The sequence below is a fragment of the Vollenhovia emeryi genome, unplaced genomic scaffold (assembly GCF_000949405.1).
Source record: "Vollenhovia emeryi isolate VEMERY1.0 unplaced genomic scaffold, V.emery_V1.0 DF939228.1, whole genome shotgun sequence".
NCBI lineage: Eukaryota > Metazoa > Arthropoda > Insecta > Hymenoptera > Formicidae > Vollenhovia > Vollenhovia emeryi.
This window is the reverse complement of record NW_011967138.1, coordinates 467,993-482,267: the sequence shown is the minus strand read 5'-3', so window position 1 is coordinate 482,267 and position 14,275 is coordinate 467,993. Positions and strand designations below refer to the sequence as shown.

The following is a 14,275-nucleotide window of genomic DNA, read 5'->3' as shown; positions in this document are numbered from 1 at the left end:
ACACAGTTCTTGAATCGTGGACACAAGGCTTTAGAGCCAGTTTCGCAAACATCGGTTAAGGAGATGCCTGGAGTGATTATGCACATTTGCACCTTTTGCGCTTAAAACTGTTTCGTGGAAACATTCGTGTAATATACAAATTAAATGGCCTACGTGTACAGATCGAAAGCAGCTTGCTATTCCTGCTAAATGAAAACAATATGGTATCACTGAAACTAAGTTTGTGAGTCTAATAAGAAATAACAATGAGCAACACACACGTACAGTACACGTATAGTATGTGTGTGTTGCTCATTATTTCTTATTAGACTCGCAAACTTAGTTTCAGTGATGCCGTATTGTTCTTTCATTCAACCGGAATAGCAAGCCGCTTTCGATCTGCATACGTAAGTCACGTAATTTTTATATTACACAAGTGTTTCCGCGAACTGATAGTTTCTAGGTTAGAAAGGTGCAAAAGTGCAGCATCACTCCAGCCATCCCCCTTAACCGATGTTTGTGAAACTGGCCCTTATCGATGCGACGAGTCATTTCTCGTTAGGGACCGACACGCTTTCCGTTTAGGTCCGGTTTCAACGTCGTTTAACTTCAAGCTTTGTCAGTAGATTACCCACACGGCTCATTTATAAAAATAATTCAATTTCTAAACTAATGCCCATTGGCAAGTGTTACTGCACCGTGTAGTATGGGGGGGGGGGGAGCGGATGTAGAACATATATATTTAAAATTCAGCCAAATCCCAGGGCACGAACCTTCATCTTCCCCTTGTTCGGTCTTCGTCTCTTTCCAACTGTTACTTTAGAAGGAGACAAACTTGAATTAAACTAAGACTAAAGTTAACCCAGGGAGAAATTCGACATCGATCGACGAGTCATTCTGACTGGGGTTAAATCTTTATCACTTCACAGTGACAAACGAGTGTGTTAACTTGTGTCGATTTGTGCCTCCTAAAAGGGAAGCAGCCTTTCAGTTAGCCCCATTGTTTTTCTTTGCGCGTTGCACGTTTTTCTTGCGGTTGCACGCGCTTCGAGGAACGAGAGGAGAAAGAGAGGAGAAACGGGGGGTACAGAAAGTGCAGCGTGAAGCGAACAGTGCGAGCACACTCGCGCTTGGCCCATAGGCATAGACATACAAAAGATGGACTGCTTATGAGGCAGTGGAACCCTAGGTGGGGGCATCCTCCTGAGGGAAAAGGACAACATGAATTTAAGCCAACGGCACACGATACTATTTTTCCTACTGGATTGCTTACGAGAGCCAATCAGGACGCAGAGTTTTCGATCAGGTGACTCAAAGCTGAATCCTGGGGTGCTTTCGCGACGTAGAGTAAAATGATCCGGATCAAAATGATCCGTGCTATGATTGGTCAAATCTGAAATTTCGTAGCATCTCATTGAAATTTTATTCAATGAAATTTCAGATTTGACCAATCATAGCACGGATCATTTTGATCCGGATCATTTTACTCTACGTCGCGAAAGCACCCCAGGGGTTTGTTTTCTGTTCTTGCACTGGTGAACTAGTGCAGTAAACTAGAATGAGAAAAAATATGCTTGTCTTACTCCAATTTATTGCACTAGTTCACTATTGTAGGAACAGAAAACAAGCCTCTGGTTGGCTCTCGTAAGGAATCCAGTAGGAAAAATAGTACCGTGTGCCGTAGGCTTTATTTGGGTATCCGTCTTCCTCTACTGGGGCCGTATTCTCGAAAAATATCGCATGCGATATTTCATGAATATCACTAGAATATTAAGTATAATATTCTGGTGACATTCATAAAATATCGCATGCGATATTTTTCGAGAATAAGGCCCCTGGACGTGATCTGAAGGCGATTCATGTTGTCCTTTTCCCTCAAGAGGACATCCCCCACTGCCTTATAAGCAGTCTATCTTTTATATGTCTATGCCCATAGGCCCTATGTGACGTTCGAGTCAACCGGTAGTTGCGCGCGTTGTTTGCACGCGACGCGTCCCACGTTTTTCGGTGGCAAACCACTCGGTACATTTTTCGGTTTTGACGCCTCGACCGACTTCACTCCCGTCGAGCGAGAGTCGCGAAGAGCCGACCGACCCCTTGACGAGCAGGCTCGATCCCGGATCGATCGGATCGAACGTTAATTAATCTCCGAGGTTAAATCGCTGGATCTTCGTGCGCTTCTCACGCTCGGTTCCTTCTCTCTTCTTTGTTCTGGAACACGAAGTTTAATCCGTTTGATCCGCGCGTGAGACACTTTGCGTTAGTTAATGAATATTTAAGTTTTGAATGAATGTAATTGATTACCCGTAAGGTAACCGGTGTTTAATTCTGTGTTGATTTTCAGGTCACGTTTTCAAAAGTCCTGAGGTGGTTAATATCTTCATGGAACCTGGCATATGGTAAGCTAGCGAATTTCTTACATAATTGTCCAATTTGTGGATCGTCTGGCCGATTAACCAACGACGCGAACTTGCCCCCCCGCAGCTCCAAAGACGAGGAGGTGGACAATGATTGCGTGGTAAGGGCGCGCGGTCTCCCCTGGCAATCCTCAGATCAGGACATCGCCAAGTTCTTCCGCGGGCTGAATGTCGCCAAGTGAGTGAGCCCGAGATATGCGTAAGGCGAAAGTCGAATATTGTTATTAAAAACTAACGGGAGTCTCGAGCAAAGACAAATCAATTGTCTCTCTCTCTAACTGTCTTTTTTGGTATTTGTGCACAAGCCACGTGGATCTGTGTGAGGCAGGTAATTGAGACAGCCGTATTTCTATAACGCACTATAGACACAGCGGTCTTCTAGTCTCCCCTACGCGAGCATAACACGAGACGCGTTATCCGAGGGGACCCTCCTACTCGCTTGTTAGCTATTGTACATAGTGCGACGAGGCGTTACACGCCGGAATCGCGGATCTCGTACGCTGGTACGGATCCGACCGCGATTTCCGTGGATTAGTATTGTCGTAGAGCGTAATCCTAATCGTTGTCTCTTGCGAATTCTCTAATGACCTCTCTAATGTAATTGCGAACAGCGAAGGCTGGTCGCTGTGCGACGACATACGCTAACAGTGGTGTAATAACTTTTTTAGGGGTGGTGTAGCTCTTTGTTTAAGTCCTATGGGAAGGCGTAACGGCGAGGCATTGGTACGGTTTATTAATAAAGAACACAGAGACATGGCGCTGAAGCGGCATAAACATCACATGGGTGCACGATACATAGAGGTGTACAAGGCCTCCGGAGAGGACTTTGTTGGCGTTGCTGGTGGTACGAGCGGGGAGGCGCACGCTTTTCTGTCACGCGGGGCTCAAGTCATCGTTAGAATGCGGGGCTTGCCGTATGATTGTGTTGCTAAACAAGTGGTACATAATCGTTCAATGATCTTAGATCCTATTTGCGTATACTACTGTAACGAGCTTCTCGATTACATACCGTCTACCGTCCCGCCACCTTATACACCATCAGTGATTTCCTTATAGCTGGAATTTTTTCAATCCGGACAAAAACCGTGTCAAGTGTTGGACGGCGAGGACGGCGTGCTGTTCGTAAAGAAGCCGGACGGCAGAGCGACGGGCGACGCCTTCGTGTTGTTCGCCAAGGAGGAGGACGCGGTGAAAGCGTTGAGCAAGCACAGAGACTGCATCGGCAGCCGTTACATCGAGCTCTTTCGAAGCACAACCGCGGAGGTGCAACAGGTAGATTCGCGGCGCGTGAATCTTGCGACGATGAGACCAGCGTGCATTTTTACCTGAATTTATCCGATCTTGTACACAGGTTCTGAATAGGGCGACAGATCCGAAGCAAGTGATACTACCACCACCGCCCATCGCGCAACTGCCACCCTTGCTCCCGCAGCATATCATTACGTCCGGTACGCGCAAAGATTGCGTCAGACTCCGTGGCTTGCCGTACGAGGCGCTCGTCGAACACATTCTGGAGTTCATGGGCGAACATTCGAAAAATATCGTCTATCAGGGTGTTCACATGGTTTATAATGCCCAGGTAGATATCTCGGTCAATCGTATTTTCACGCAGACACTTGCAGTTTTGTCTCTCAATCCTCAATTCTCTGTAATCAGGGCCAACCTTCTGGCGAGGCATTTATTCAGATGGACAGCGAGGCATCGGCGTACGCGTGCGCGTCGCAGCGGCATCACCGGTACATGATCTACGGCAAGAAGCAGCGATACATCGAAGTGTTCCAGTGCAGCGGCGACGACATGAATCTGGTATTGACAGGTGCGGTAACACCGCCGTCGACCAAGGCACTACTATCACCCGGTACGTTGACCACACAGTCCCCCGCGACCTTGACACATCCGCCTGCGCCAGCACCGGTGCCGGTGCCGGTACCGACCGCGCAGCCGCCGCCGCCGCCGCCGCCCCTCTGGGACATACACGCACTGGTGCAGGCCCAAGCCGCTCAGGCCGTTCAGGCGCAGGCTCAGGTGGCTCAAGCGCAGGCCGCCCAGGCGCAGGCTATCAGGAATCAGGACCTATGGCTGATGGCCTTGGCATCGAATCAGTCTCCTACCTCGACCACCCCTTCACCCAACTCGGCAGTCGCCGCCGCCGCTGCCGCTGCCGCCGCCACGAGCAAGTCCCTGGCTCTACCGGGCTCGAATCACGCTCATATCCCCGCCTATGCGATGGCACCCGCGGCGGCCGCGATCGCGGCCGCCGCGGCGCTCCACGCGCCGCCCGCGACTTCAGCAGCAGCGGCGGCGGCCGCAGCGGCCACGCCGTTTTTATTCTTCAACGTTCCCCATCATCCCCGCATTCCAATCTTTCGGCCACCGGCGCCGCACGGGCTGTTAGCGCCCATCATGCCCGCCGCGCCGACCTTAAACCCGGCCGCGATAATGGGCCTGAAGCGGACGTGGGACGCCGCCTTCCCCGCCGACGCGACGGCGGGTGGCGTCGCCGCGAAACGTACGCCTTGGCACACGCCAGCAGCGGCGTTTCACGCGCCAGCCCCGACCGCGGCCCCGGGCTTGCCTTACCCAGCTCAGTTTTACCCCCAGATCTGATCGCGTCACTGCGTCGGTCTTTAGCTTCGTTTTTATAGACTCCTCCTCGGGTTCTCGCGCGAGGAGAACGGAAACGATTGCCCCCGATTTTCCCCGCTGGACGAGCGACGATTTGTTACTCGCGCGCAAGTACGCATGCTACGTGGGAATCGCCGTGTTACGACAATACGACTTTTGATACGGATCTATGTACATTCTTAGCGAGTAAGCGTTGTAATTATTCGCGTTATTTACGACATTCCGTTTCGTATATTCCGTGCAAGTCTGGCAGAACGTCATTTACAACGTTTGTCCAGTTTGATGAAGCGTACCTAACGTTTTGGGAATGCTTGGTACAAATTCGGGCGTTACTTACACGACGGTACTTAACTCGCAAGACGGTTTGTTTCTCTTATCCTAATGCATTTAGGCAGCAAGGCTAATTTCGGTAAGCATGTTAATTGTACTGATAGTGGTATATCAAATTCCATTTTTTTTTCTTGGCGTGCGTATACGTTCTCTCGTAGACGCGTGTGTTCGCGGGGTATCTATCGAAGAAAACGCGCCCGCAGGAAAAAAAAAGCTCTTCCACGTGAGCGTAACCAAGTGCCTTATCTAATGCAATGTGAACAAGTACTTTTGCCTAGCTCTCGGAATTTTACGAGATTCGCACGCGCTCCCTCTTTTATATACATATACATATACATACAGAGCGTCTCAGAATGATCGCAATGTATACGCAGATAATTTCTGGGTTTTTACCGAAAGCCAGGAATTTTTTCTGGACATTAATATTCTCTGGACACCTTTCGTCACAGGCGCGCCCCTGTCAACGCGTCAAATGTTAAAGTCTGCGAGTTCTTCCTGCCGCGAGAATAATCATTGTAAAATTTCGTTAACGATTTCAACATGTCGCCCGTGCTATCTTGTATTTTAGCAATTTTGGACGCTTACGTCTGACGATTGTGTATTGACTTTAATGTCTGATGGTTAACTAGTATCTGTGAAGAAATGTCCAACGAGAATGCTATTTGAGCAATTTTGGACGCTTACGTCTGACGATTGTGTATTGACTTTAATGTCTGATGGTTAACTAGTATCTGTGAGGAAATGTCCAACGAGAATGCTTATTGTCTGTGAGAGAAGCTTGCAAGTGGATATTATTAGAAATATCCATTGTATATGCATATATACTTATTTATATGTATATGAGAATATATTTTGCTAGAAATATTTTATTAGTGTTAAGTGTAAAATGGACATTCCATCCAATGTTATACATTCTAAAGTTCTAATTCGGACGTATAGTAGATTCTCTTTTATACGTGGCATCTATTACGCGCATGCATGTTACAATCTGCGTGTAAATCAAATTTCGTTCATTCTTTAATTAGATTCGCGAACGAATCGCACAATGATTACACTCGCTCCTAGCTGGCCTCGTCGCGTATCTCTTTATATTTTTCCGTCTATCTCTCACCCTCAAGGGATTGTAACATGCAAGCCTCGATTTAAACTAGACAGTTAATATATGTGAATCGGACCCTGCAAACAAAGCACATAAGCTCTGTTTTGCCCTGTTACTTTATGTCTGGGAAAAATCGCGCGCATACACACACATAGACACATTTTCGTACACGAGACGTTCACTGCATTTAGTACAATAATATCGTTAATAATCACGCCCACGTACACACATACACGGATGTGATCCAGCACTAATTCCATTGTGTGTGACGGATAATATCTTATAGCGAATTTGGTTGCTTGCACTGAGTGCACGTTAAGACTTGTTCATAGTCAATTTTTATATTTAAGGTCATCTTAAAATGTTTCAAATACGTGGTCAAAAATTATTTCGCCGAAAACATGATTCGCACGAATGCGTACAGATCATTTTGGTCCGGTTTCACCACACGTCGCTTAACTTTAGTTAAGTACGGTCTTAGTTTAATTCATGTTTGTCTCTTTCTAAAGTAACAATTGGAAAGAGACAAGGAACGAATTAAGCTGAGCTTAAAGTTAAACAACGCTGGCGAAACCGGATCTAAGAAGTGTACTTAATATGATCCTTAAATGTAAGAGGTAGACAAGTCTTGGTGCGCACTCGGTGCCCACCAATGCAAGCCACCGAAATCGCTATTAGTATACCGAGTATGTGCATTAATAATCGGACCTTGGTTTTGGAGAGTACATCCGATAACGGGGAACGAAGAAAGCGGAATTAATTTAAAAAAAAAACCACGCCGTTTTTTCTGTATCAGCTCTCGCGGCTTGTGATTTAACTGTGGTGTCGGCGGTATTTACTCTTTCAAAGCTGGCTTACGGCCTAATACCTTTGTGATAGTGTAGTTGGTGAGATCACACACGTACACATACACATTGAGGCGGATAGATAGATTGGTGTACCAGGGAATCGAGCATCGGCTACAACGAGAGGACACGCGGAGCTCGCCGACCTTATTTTTCGTAAAGGAGTGACCCTGGGTGAGATGCCTCGCATCACTGCCACGCCAATAATCGGGCTTCCACTTGTTCGCGAGAACCGGGAGAAAGCGACGTCCCCTCGCGAAGCCGATCTCGAGTCTGTCGCGCGGATCGCAAAGTGTTGTTTACTGGTTATTTCACTTCTTCCTTCTTGCCACGGTTTTTTTATATATATATATATACATATATATGTGTTACTAGAATAGTGGGGAACGTATCTAGCTATAGTTACACAGACACGAGACGAGTCACGATCACCGCCTCGCCGAGCCGATTACGTCCGCGAGGGTATGCGAGTATTCTGGTTGCATGCCGACTGTGGTTTCGTGGAGGGATATTACAACTTTCCTCCGGCCGCGTTCCGCGAGCGATCGCGTATAACGGATCCGATCTTTTTTCTTTCTTTTTTTTCTTTTCTTCCGCCCCTCGCACGCGGTTACGTGCCATGTATTGGCCGCTGATCCGTCTCACCCGGAGGCGTTGCGTTTCGTCCGACGAGAAGAAGAAAACGCCTCTCGCGCTCTCCTTATATGTTTCCTCCTTCCTACCGAACCGCCGCCTCGCAACGAGTTTTCCGTTTTTATCTCTCTCTTTTTTTTTTCAACGCGCGATCCTGTAATTATCTCGCCACTTTCCATACGCGACGCCGGGCAGAGTCAATGGTAGTAAATGTGCGTCTCGATGCAATCTTGCGTTCTATCCTGTCGCAGCGGCCGCGGTAAAGTACCTGTTATTATGCATTGAACATTCGCCGATCCGGTTCTCGGTATTGATAACGTAACCGTTCCGGATAATTTGCTCGAGGATAATCGAGGGCCGTTCGAAAGAGAGGAAAAAGAAGGAAGGAAAGAAGGAACGGACGTCGAGCACAATTGCACGGTGAACGATCGTTCGCTTGATCCCCGGACGCTGAAGGCGAGACGACCGGCGATACCGGATACTGTTAACTGCGATTTCGAGGGCCGAGATAAGACGAGAGGCAACCGTTCAGAAAATACAGAGAGAGATCCTCGTCCGCGAGGAACGTCGCGCGATCGTCCGCCGCCCTGAATCCCGGCGTCCCGGGATTAAGGAACCGTTGGGGTCGTGCTTTTATTTTCCCTCGACGTCCGTTCCCCGAGACATCGGGAGCGTGTCTCCCGACTCCCCGGTTGTGTAGCATTAATTGATACTATAGAGACAGCGAGACACGGCGAGAACGATGCGAAACGGACCGGCGATCAGCCGCACGGGATCGTTTCCGGACGACCGAGGAACCGACGAGGAGGAATCCGGTGTCGCCGCCAGGTCGCTGGCCTTTCGCATCGTTTCCGTAGGGGAATGGCATCTCGCAGTTGTGTCTAGCACAAGTGTATGTCGAGGGCGTGAAGATGTCCTGGCGTTAACGACAAGTTAACGCGAGCCTTCTAAAAGAAAACCCCATTGTCCCCGTTGTCTCTTCATCTTTTCCAATGTGTCCTCAAAATCTCTTCCTTTATCTCTCTCTCCCTTGTTCTTCCTTCCCCTTCCCCGAAGACGTAGGACACACGCACGCGGTATACACGTGTTTATCCATGCATACGCACACACTACACACACACACACACGTATACACGCGGTGTAATCTCTCTTTTTTTTTTATCTTCTGTATACACCCTCTGTATATCGACGATTTTATATCGACGGTGAGAACGATCATGTTTAATAAATGTGCCTTGTGGATATATATATCTTTTTGCTTGCCGGGTTGGTGGACTCTTACCCTGATTATATTACGTCGCACCGGTGGCTGCACTCTTCCGTGCAACGTCGATCCCGTTGCGCCGTCTCGCTCGCCGCACCGCGAGCCAGGCGAAGCGTGCATGCTCGGCCGATCGGGTTTTACGGGGGAACGCGCTTCCTCCTTAAAACGCGGCCCGAGGACTCGGAGATCCCGCTGTGATTCTTGCCGGGAACCGCCGAAGATTGCAACCACCACCGCGGCGGTATCTTGTTACGTTCTATACATTTTTTTTTTCCATTGGGCTCACAGGTATCTTTGGTATCTACAGATCAAGTTGGAGATTTCTGTGTCGTAACTCTTGGCTCTCTCTCTCTTTCGCTCGTTCTCCTTGTTTTTTTTGTTCTGTCTTTCTGTCTTTCTGTCTTTCGCGTAAAATTCTCTCTCTCTCTCTTTGTCTTCTCTTCGCTCTCTCTCTCTCTCTCTCTCTCTCCGTTTCTCTGACATTTTGTGAGTTTTCCCACTTTCTATGTCCGGTCGGAAGACTAATCTCTTATAAGTGTCTCCCCTCTCCCATCTCGTGATTACTCGCTCTTTCGAGACGCTAATTCGCGATTTACTTCAAGTCGAACGCTATGAAAAGTTACTCTTCAATGTGGCCAATACTTACGAGCCGTTGCTTCTTGCCTATGCCGATCATTCCAGCGGCCTGTCGGAGACTAATCTAGCGAATCTACTTATTCCTCCCATCATGTCACACGTTTTTCCCTTCTGTGTCCCTGCAAATGGCCCGATGCGAATTCACGATTGAATTGTGTACGAAATGTACGGCCTGCCGTCCGTGTCAACGTCTCTCAAGTCATGTTTGCTCGACGGAATAATTTAATTGTATGATTTACTACTCGTCTTTCAGAATTTTTCTAAAGCAATCTCTTAAAGTGACACGAAAGTGGGCTGTACTTTTGTCACACGAAAGGCGCACGCAAAAAGGCTTTTTCGCTGGGCAAGAGAGAGAGAAAGAAAAGAAAACAAGAGAGTGAGAGAGAGAAAAGAGCGAAAGAGAGAAAGAAAGGAAGGGTAGAAGGGGAGAGGAAAAGAGAGTGAGAGAGTGAGAATCTGCGTGTATCTGGTGATTTGGCAGAGGGGCGAAATCGCAAGTTGGTGCTGCATTACATATCTTATATATATATAAATATATATATATATAAAGAGATACATTATATATCGTGTTACAATGGTGCAGTGTCGATTGCTGTTATGGTAGCGGGACCTACAAATACTAACTTCTGTGCTTCCAGGTAGGCCAAGTCCAAGTCATTATTCCTTTGGATGACTGCGTTCTTGCACGTTCTGAGCACAGTGAGATTCGCGCGCACGGGAACATTATTCTTCGCGACGATCTCAGGGTCTAGTTTCATAATGTGCCTCCTAACACAGGCGGGCACGGTCGCCCTTTTGAATTCTTAGGTGCCGAGTCCAGGACCAACCGATGTCCAGCTTAAGAATGCTGGGACACGTGAAGTAGCCGTCGAAACGTTTGCTCAAACCGTGCAAGATCAGTCTAATTGAAAGTGAAATCGTGCAGCGTGCGAAGTTAGAAGATCTTAGTGGTTGTTTCATTAAAAAGGAAAAAAAAAGTACTATCTCACTAATTCACTTTCATAGTGCCGAACACACGCTGTTGAATATGGTCGGACTGTATTACTGGCGCATTACTAAATGAGAACGCTTTGTGTGCTTCTAGAAACATCTCTGCGGATCTGCACGATGTCACTCGTCGTAATTGTGGAGTGGTTACATAGCGGGCACTCTTTACGTTTGTACATACATAACGAACGATCGTGGGTACTGCGAGTCCCTATTTTTTTTTCTCTGTCAACGATAATACGCCCAGCTCGAGACCGCGGTATTACGGTTCGCGAAAGGTAGCTGACCCCTCGAGAGTAGAGTCGGACGATTTAGGGGTCAGCGGAGGGGTCCGCGAATCCCAGCGGATCTTACAAGCTTCTTCCTTTCGCTCGCGTTGATCTAGCTTAACCGGCCGACCGGATCATTTCGATCGTACGTTGACCGTTGCTCTTTTTCTTCCTTCCTTAGGGGGCACGATGTTGCCACCACCGCCCGTGGCGATATTTCCGCCTGCGGCCGCGATGTTGCCCCGTGGACCGCCGCAATTCGCGACGCCGTACCCGCCGCCGATCTTCTACTGGCCTTATCCCTCGCCGCCGGTTAGCCCGACCAATTATTACACCCCCGCGAGTGTCGGCGGTATCGCGCAGATTCCTCAGCAAGCTGCTCTGGTGAGTAAGAGCCCCGTGTCTTCTTGAAATCAACGAGCGCGTTCGTACCGTTCTCTATTTACTTTGATAAGTTTTCTATTTTTATAAATTTTAATATAATAAATTGTACCTATATTTAATTGCATCTATAAATTAGAACTAATTATTAAAATAGAGATTCAAACTGCTTCTCAGAGTGCGACACCGCGTGTCGTGTTAGCTCGCTCGTTAACGACAAATTGTTTCGCGAGCACAGTTTTTTTACTCCCAGCGAAACTGTACTAAATAAATGGTGTGATCGCAGTTGGCGCCAGCTGAATGTCTGCAACTGGCACCCGGAGCAACTACGCTGCCAACGTCTACGGCCGCGGGACCCGACGCGCGTATCGAGGCGTATCTACCACGGGTGGAGCTGGATAAACGCATGGCCGCGCTGCCGCCGCCGCAGACCGAGTGCAATCCCTTCGTCGAGGTCTTCATGGTTTGATCTCTTCGGCCGGACCCGACCCTCTTGCCCGTCCTGGTTCCTTGCCTCGTAGGTAGACGCGCGATCCACCCGAGTCGGCGAGATGGGGCGGTCGACGCCCTCAGGACCGACTAAGACGGGAATCGCGTGAAAAGAGACCGTTGTTCTTTCAAGACCGCGCCCACGCGAGTCCTTGAGAGAACAGTCTTCGTCCTCGTCATCGTCGACCAGGCTTTAGCGATATTAATATTTTTCACGCGAGAAATCTTTCGTACGCACCGCGTACGTCGACCTAGACACACACGGTAAAGTGCAAACGCAAAGGTATAATTTCTCCCTCCCCTTACGCGTTTTCCCGAAAGAAACCCTCCCAGTAACCCGTAAATTTCCGACGCGCCGGCCGCGAGAGCGACGCGTTTCTTTCTAGTCTAGAGATAGATAGGAGCCGTTGTGGCGCGATGCACAGCGGCGTCGTTTCTCTCTCGTCGTTTGTTCCGAGTTCCCCTCCCCTGGGAATGAGAACCGCGTATCGCGTATTTCCTCCTTTTAATCCTTCTCTCTCTTCTTTTTTTTTGTTTTATTTCTTTACCACGTTACACTCTTTATCATTCCCGTTGCGACGACGGCAATTGGACTTCGATCCTCGCGTACTTTTCGCCCGCGTCGAGTTGCAAGAGCTCGCGGGAATAGATATATATGTTTGAACCGATTCGCCCGCGTCTCGGATTATATTATTCTATATACACAAATTACGCATTAAATAGATTGTAAATAACAACTATATTTACCGATCGGACAACGTTTGAAGACGTAGCCCGCGCCGCGTAACCAGCGTTTGCAGTCGTCGTCCGAAACGCGTCCGGTTTGTATCGAATACCGCGAACGGTATTTAGAATCGAGCTTGGAGCTACGTCTCGTTAGTTTTCCCCTTTCAAATTTTACGTATGACTTGTTTTACGAATATTACTTAATTTAATTTTTAGAGTTTTAAGAGAATTTATAAATATATATATATATACATATATATGGTCGTTCGACCATGAATTGTTAAATCCGCGTCGCGTTTTCTTCTCGTTTTCCTCCTTTCAAGCGCGCGTTCTCAATGTCTTTCAATATGCGTGCGCGCCGTCAAACGACGACGGTGCTCGTTTCTCACGTTAGAACAGCAAATATTACAAAAGTCTTCCGTTAGTCTCCCGCTTCCGGGTTTGCCTCCGGAGAGCAAATTTCACTGTCCCGTTCGTTAATCCGCGTCATCTGCTACCGACCTAGAAGTATATCTACACATATTAATCAACGAACCAGCACATTAGCGTACAGGTGACACTTTTACGATACGACACGCGATAGATAGGAGTACGTAGACGTAAGTGAAATATATCGTACGGAACTTGCAGACTCGTTAAAGAATATTGGCTGCGACAGATTAGCCGCCTGTATTAGCTCAACTACACGATCATTCCGGACGAGTCCGATTAAATCGACTTCGCCTGAGCCGGTGGAACTCGATTACTTTTTTCCCCGCCTCGCGAAAGGTGACAGTTGCGATATTAATTGCCGGGGTTTAATTAAGGCGCACGTATATCGACTCGCGTGCCTAAGTTGCCTTCGAATCTAAATCATCAGATTCGTCGGGCCGTACGGATAAGAGCGAGACAACGGCTCTTAGCGCGTAGTACGAGATAAATACGAGAGAAAAAGGAAACATTTGTCTCGAAGAAGGGACGAAGGGAGAGTGTTTCATAGCGAGTCTTTCACTATGAAGCACGATTCGCTTCGTATTGAAGCGTCTGCTTGGAAATACATCGTCAAGACGCGGATGAAATTGTATACAACAATTTGATATCTTCTGACCATTTCTTTATAACTTCCTTGACGCTATATTGTCTGTTCTTTTTGGTTGAACTGGCTGCACTAGTTCAGATCTTTCCTTTTCCAATTGTCGTATGATATAACGAGACTGAGAAATCACGTAATCAGAAACGAGAAGTCAAATTAATATCAACTATAACAGTTTCTTCTATACGTGTGTCACGTTTGTAAAACGTTTGTAAACGGTCTGATAACGACGTCAGTTTAAAGAGGTGCAGTGGCTGCGAGTTGATCTGTTGGAGGGAAGAAGATAAAGATTCTACTGAACTAGTGCAGCCAAAACACCTAAAAACAACAGACACATTAGCTTCTTTAACTTGACACTATATCAAGACGGGTAAAATTGTAAAACAATTTGTTTAAAGAATATCTTCTGATGTTATTTTTTACAGCTTCTTTAGCTTGATGCTGTATACAAACTCATAGAATTGTAAAGCATACAATTCGTTTCTTTAATCTTCACATATTACTTTTTATCTCTTCAGCTTTG

General features: G+C 47.5%; 1 protein-coding gene across 1 annotated transcript in view; it reads left to right on the top strand.

Moving 5' to 3' along the window:
* The window catches only part of LOC105560534 (RNA-binding protein fusilli), a 44,948-nt gene extending 31,062 nt beyond the window's left edge, over nucleotides 1-13,886 (top strand). The window contains exons 5-12 of the mRNA XM_012009719.1: nucleotides 2,324-2,378; nucleotides 2,464-2,574; nucleotides 3,065-3,335; nucleotides 3,453-3,668; nucleotides 3,748-3,975; nucleotides 4,053-4,254; nucleotides 11,266-11,468; nucleotides 11,752-13,886. Coding sequence (XP_011865109.1) covers nucleotides 2,324-2,378; nucleotides 2,464-2,574; nucleotides 3,065-3,335; nucleotides 3,453-3,668; nucleotides 3,748-3,975; nucleotides 4,053-4,254; nucleotides 11,266-11,468; nucleotides 11,752-11,934 — 1,469 coding nt within the window. The 3' untranslated portion in view covers nucleotides 11,935-13,886. The remainder of the gene's footprint in view (nucleotides 1-2,323; nucleotides 2,379-2,463; nucleotides 2,575-3,064; nucleotides 3,336-3,452; nucleotides 3,669-3,747; nucleotides 3,976-4,052; nucleotides 4,255-11,265; nucleotides 11,469-11,751) is intronic.
* The last annotated feature ends 389 nt before the right edge of the window (nucleotides 13,887-14,275 follow it).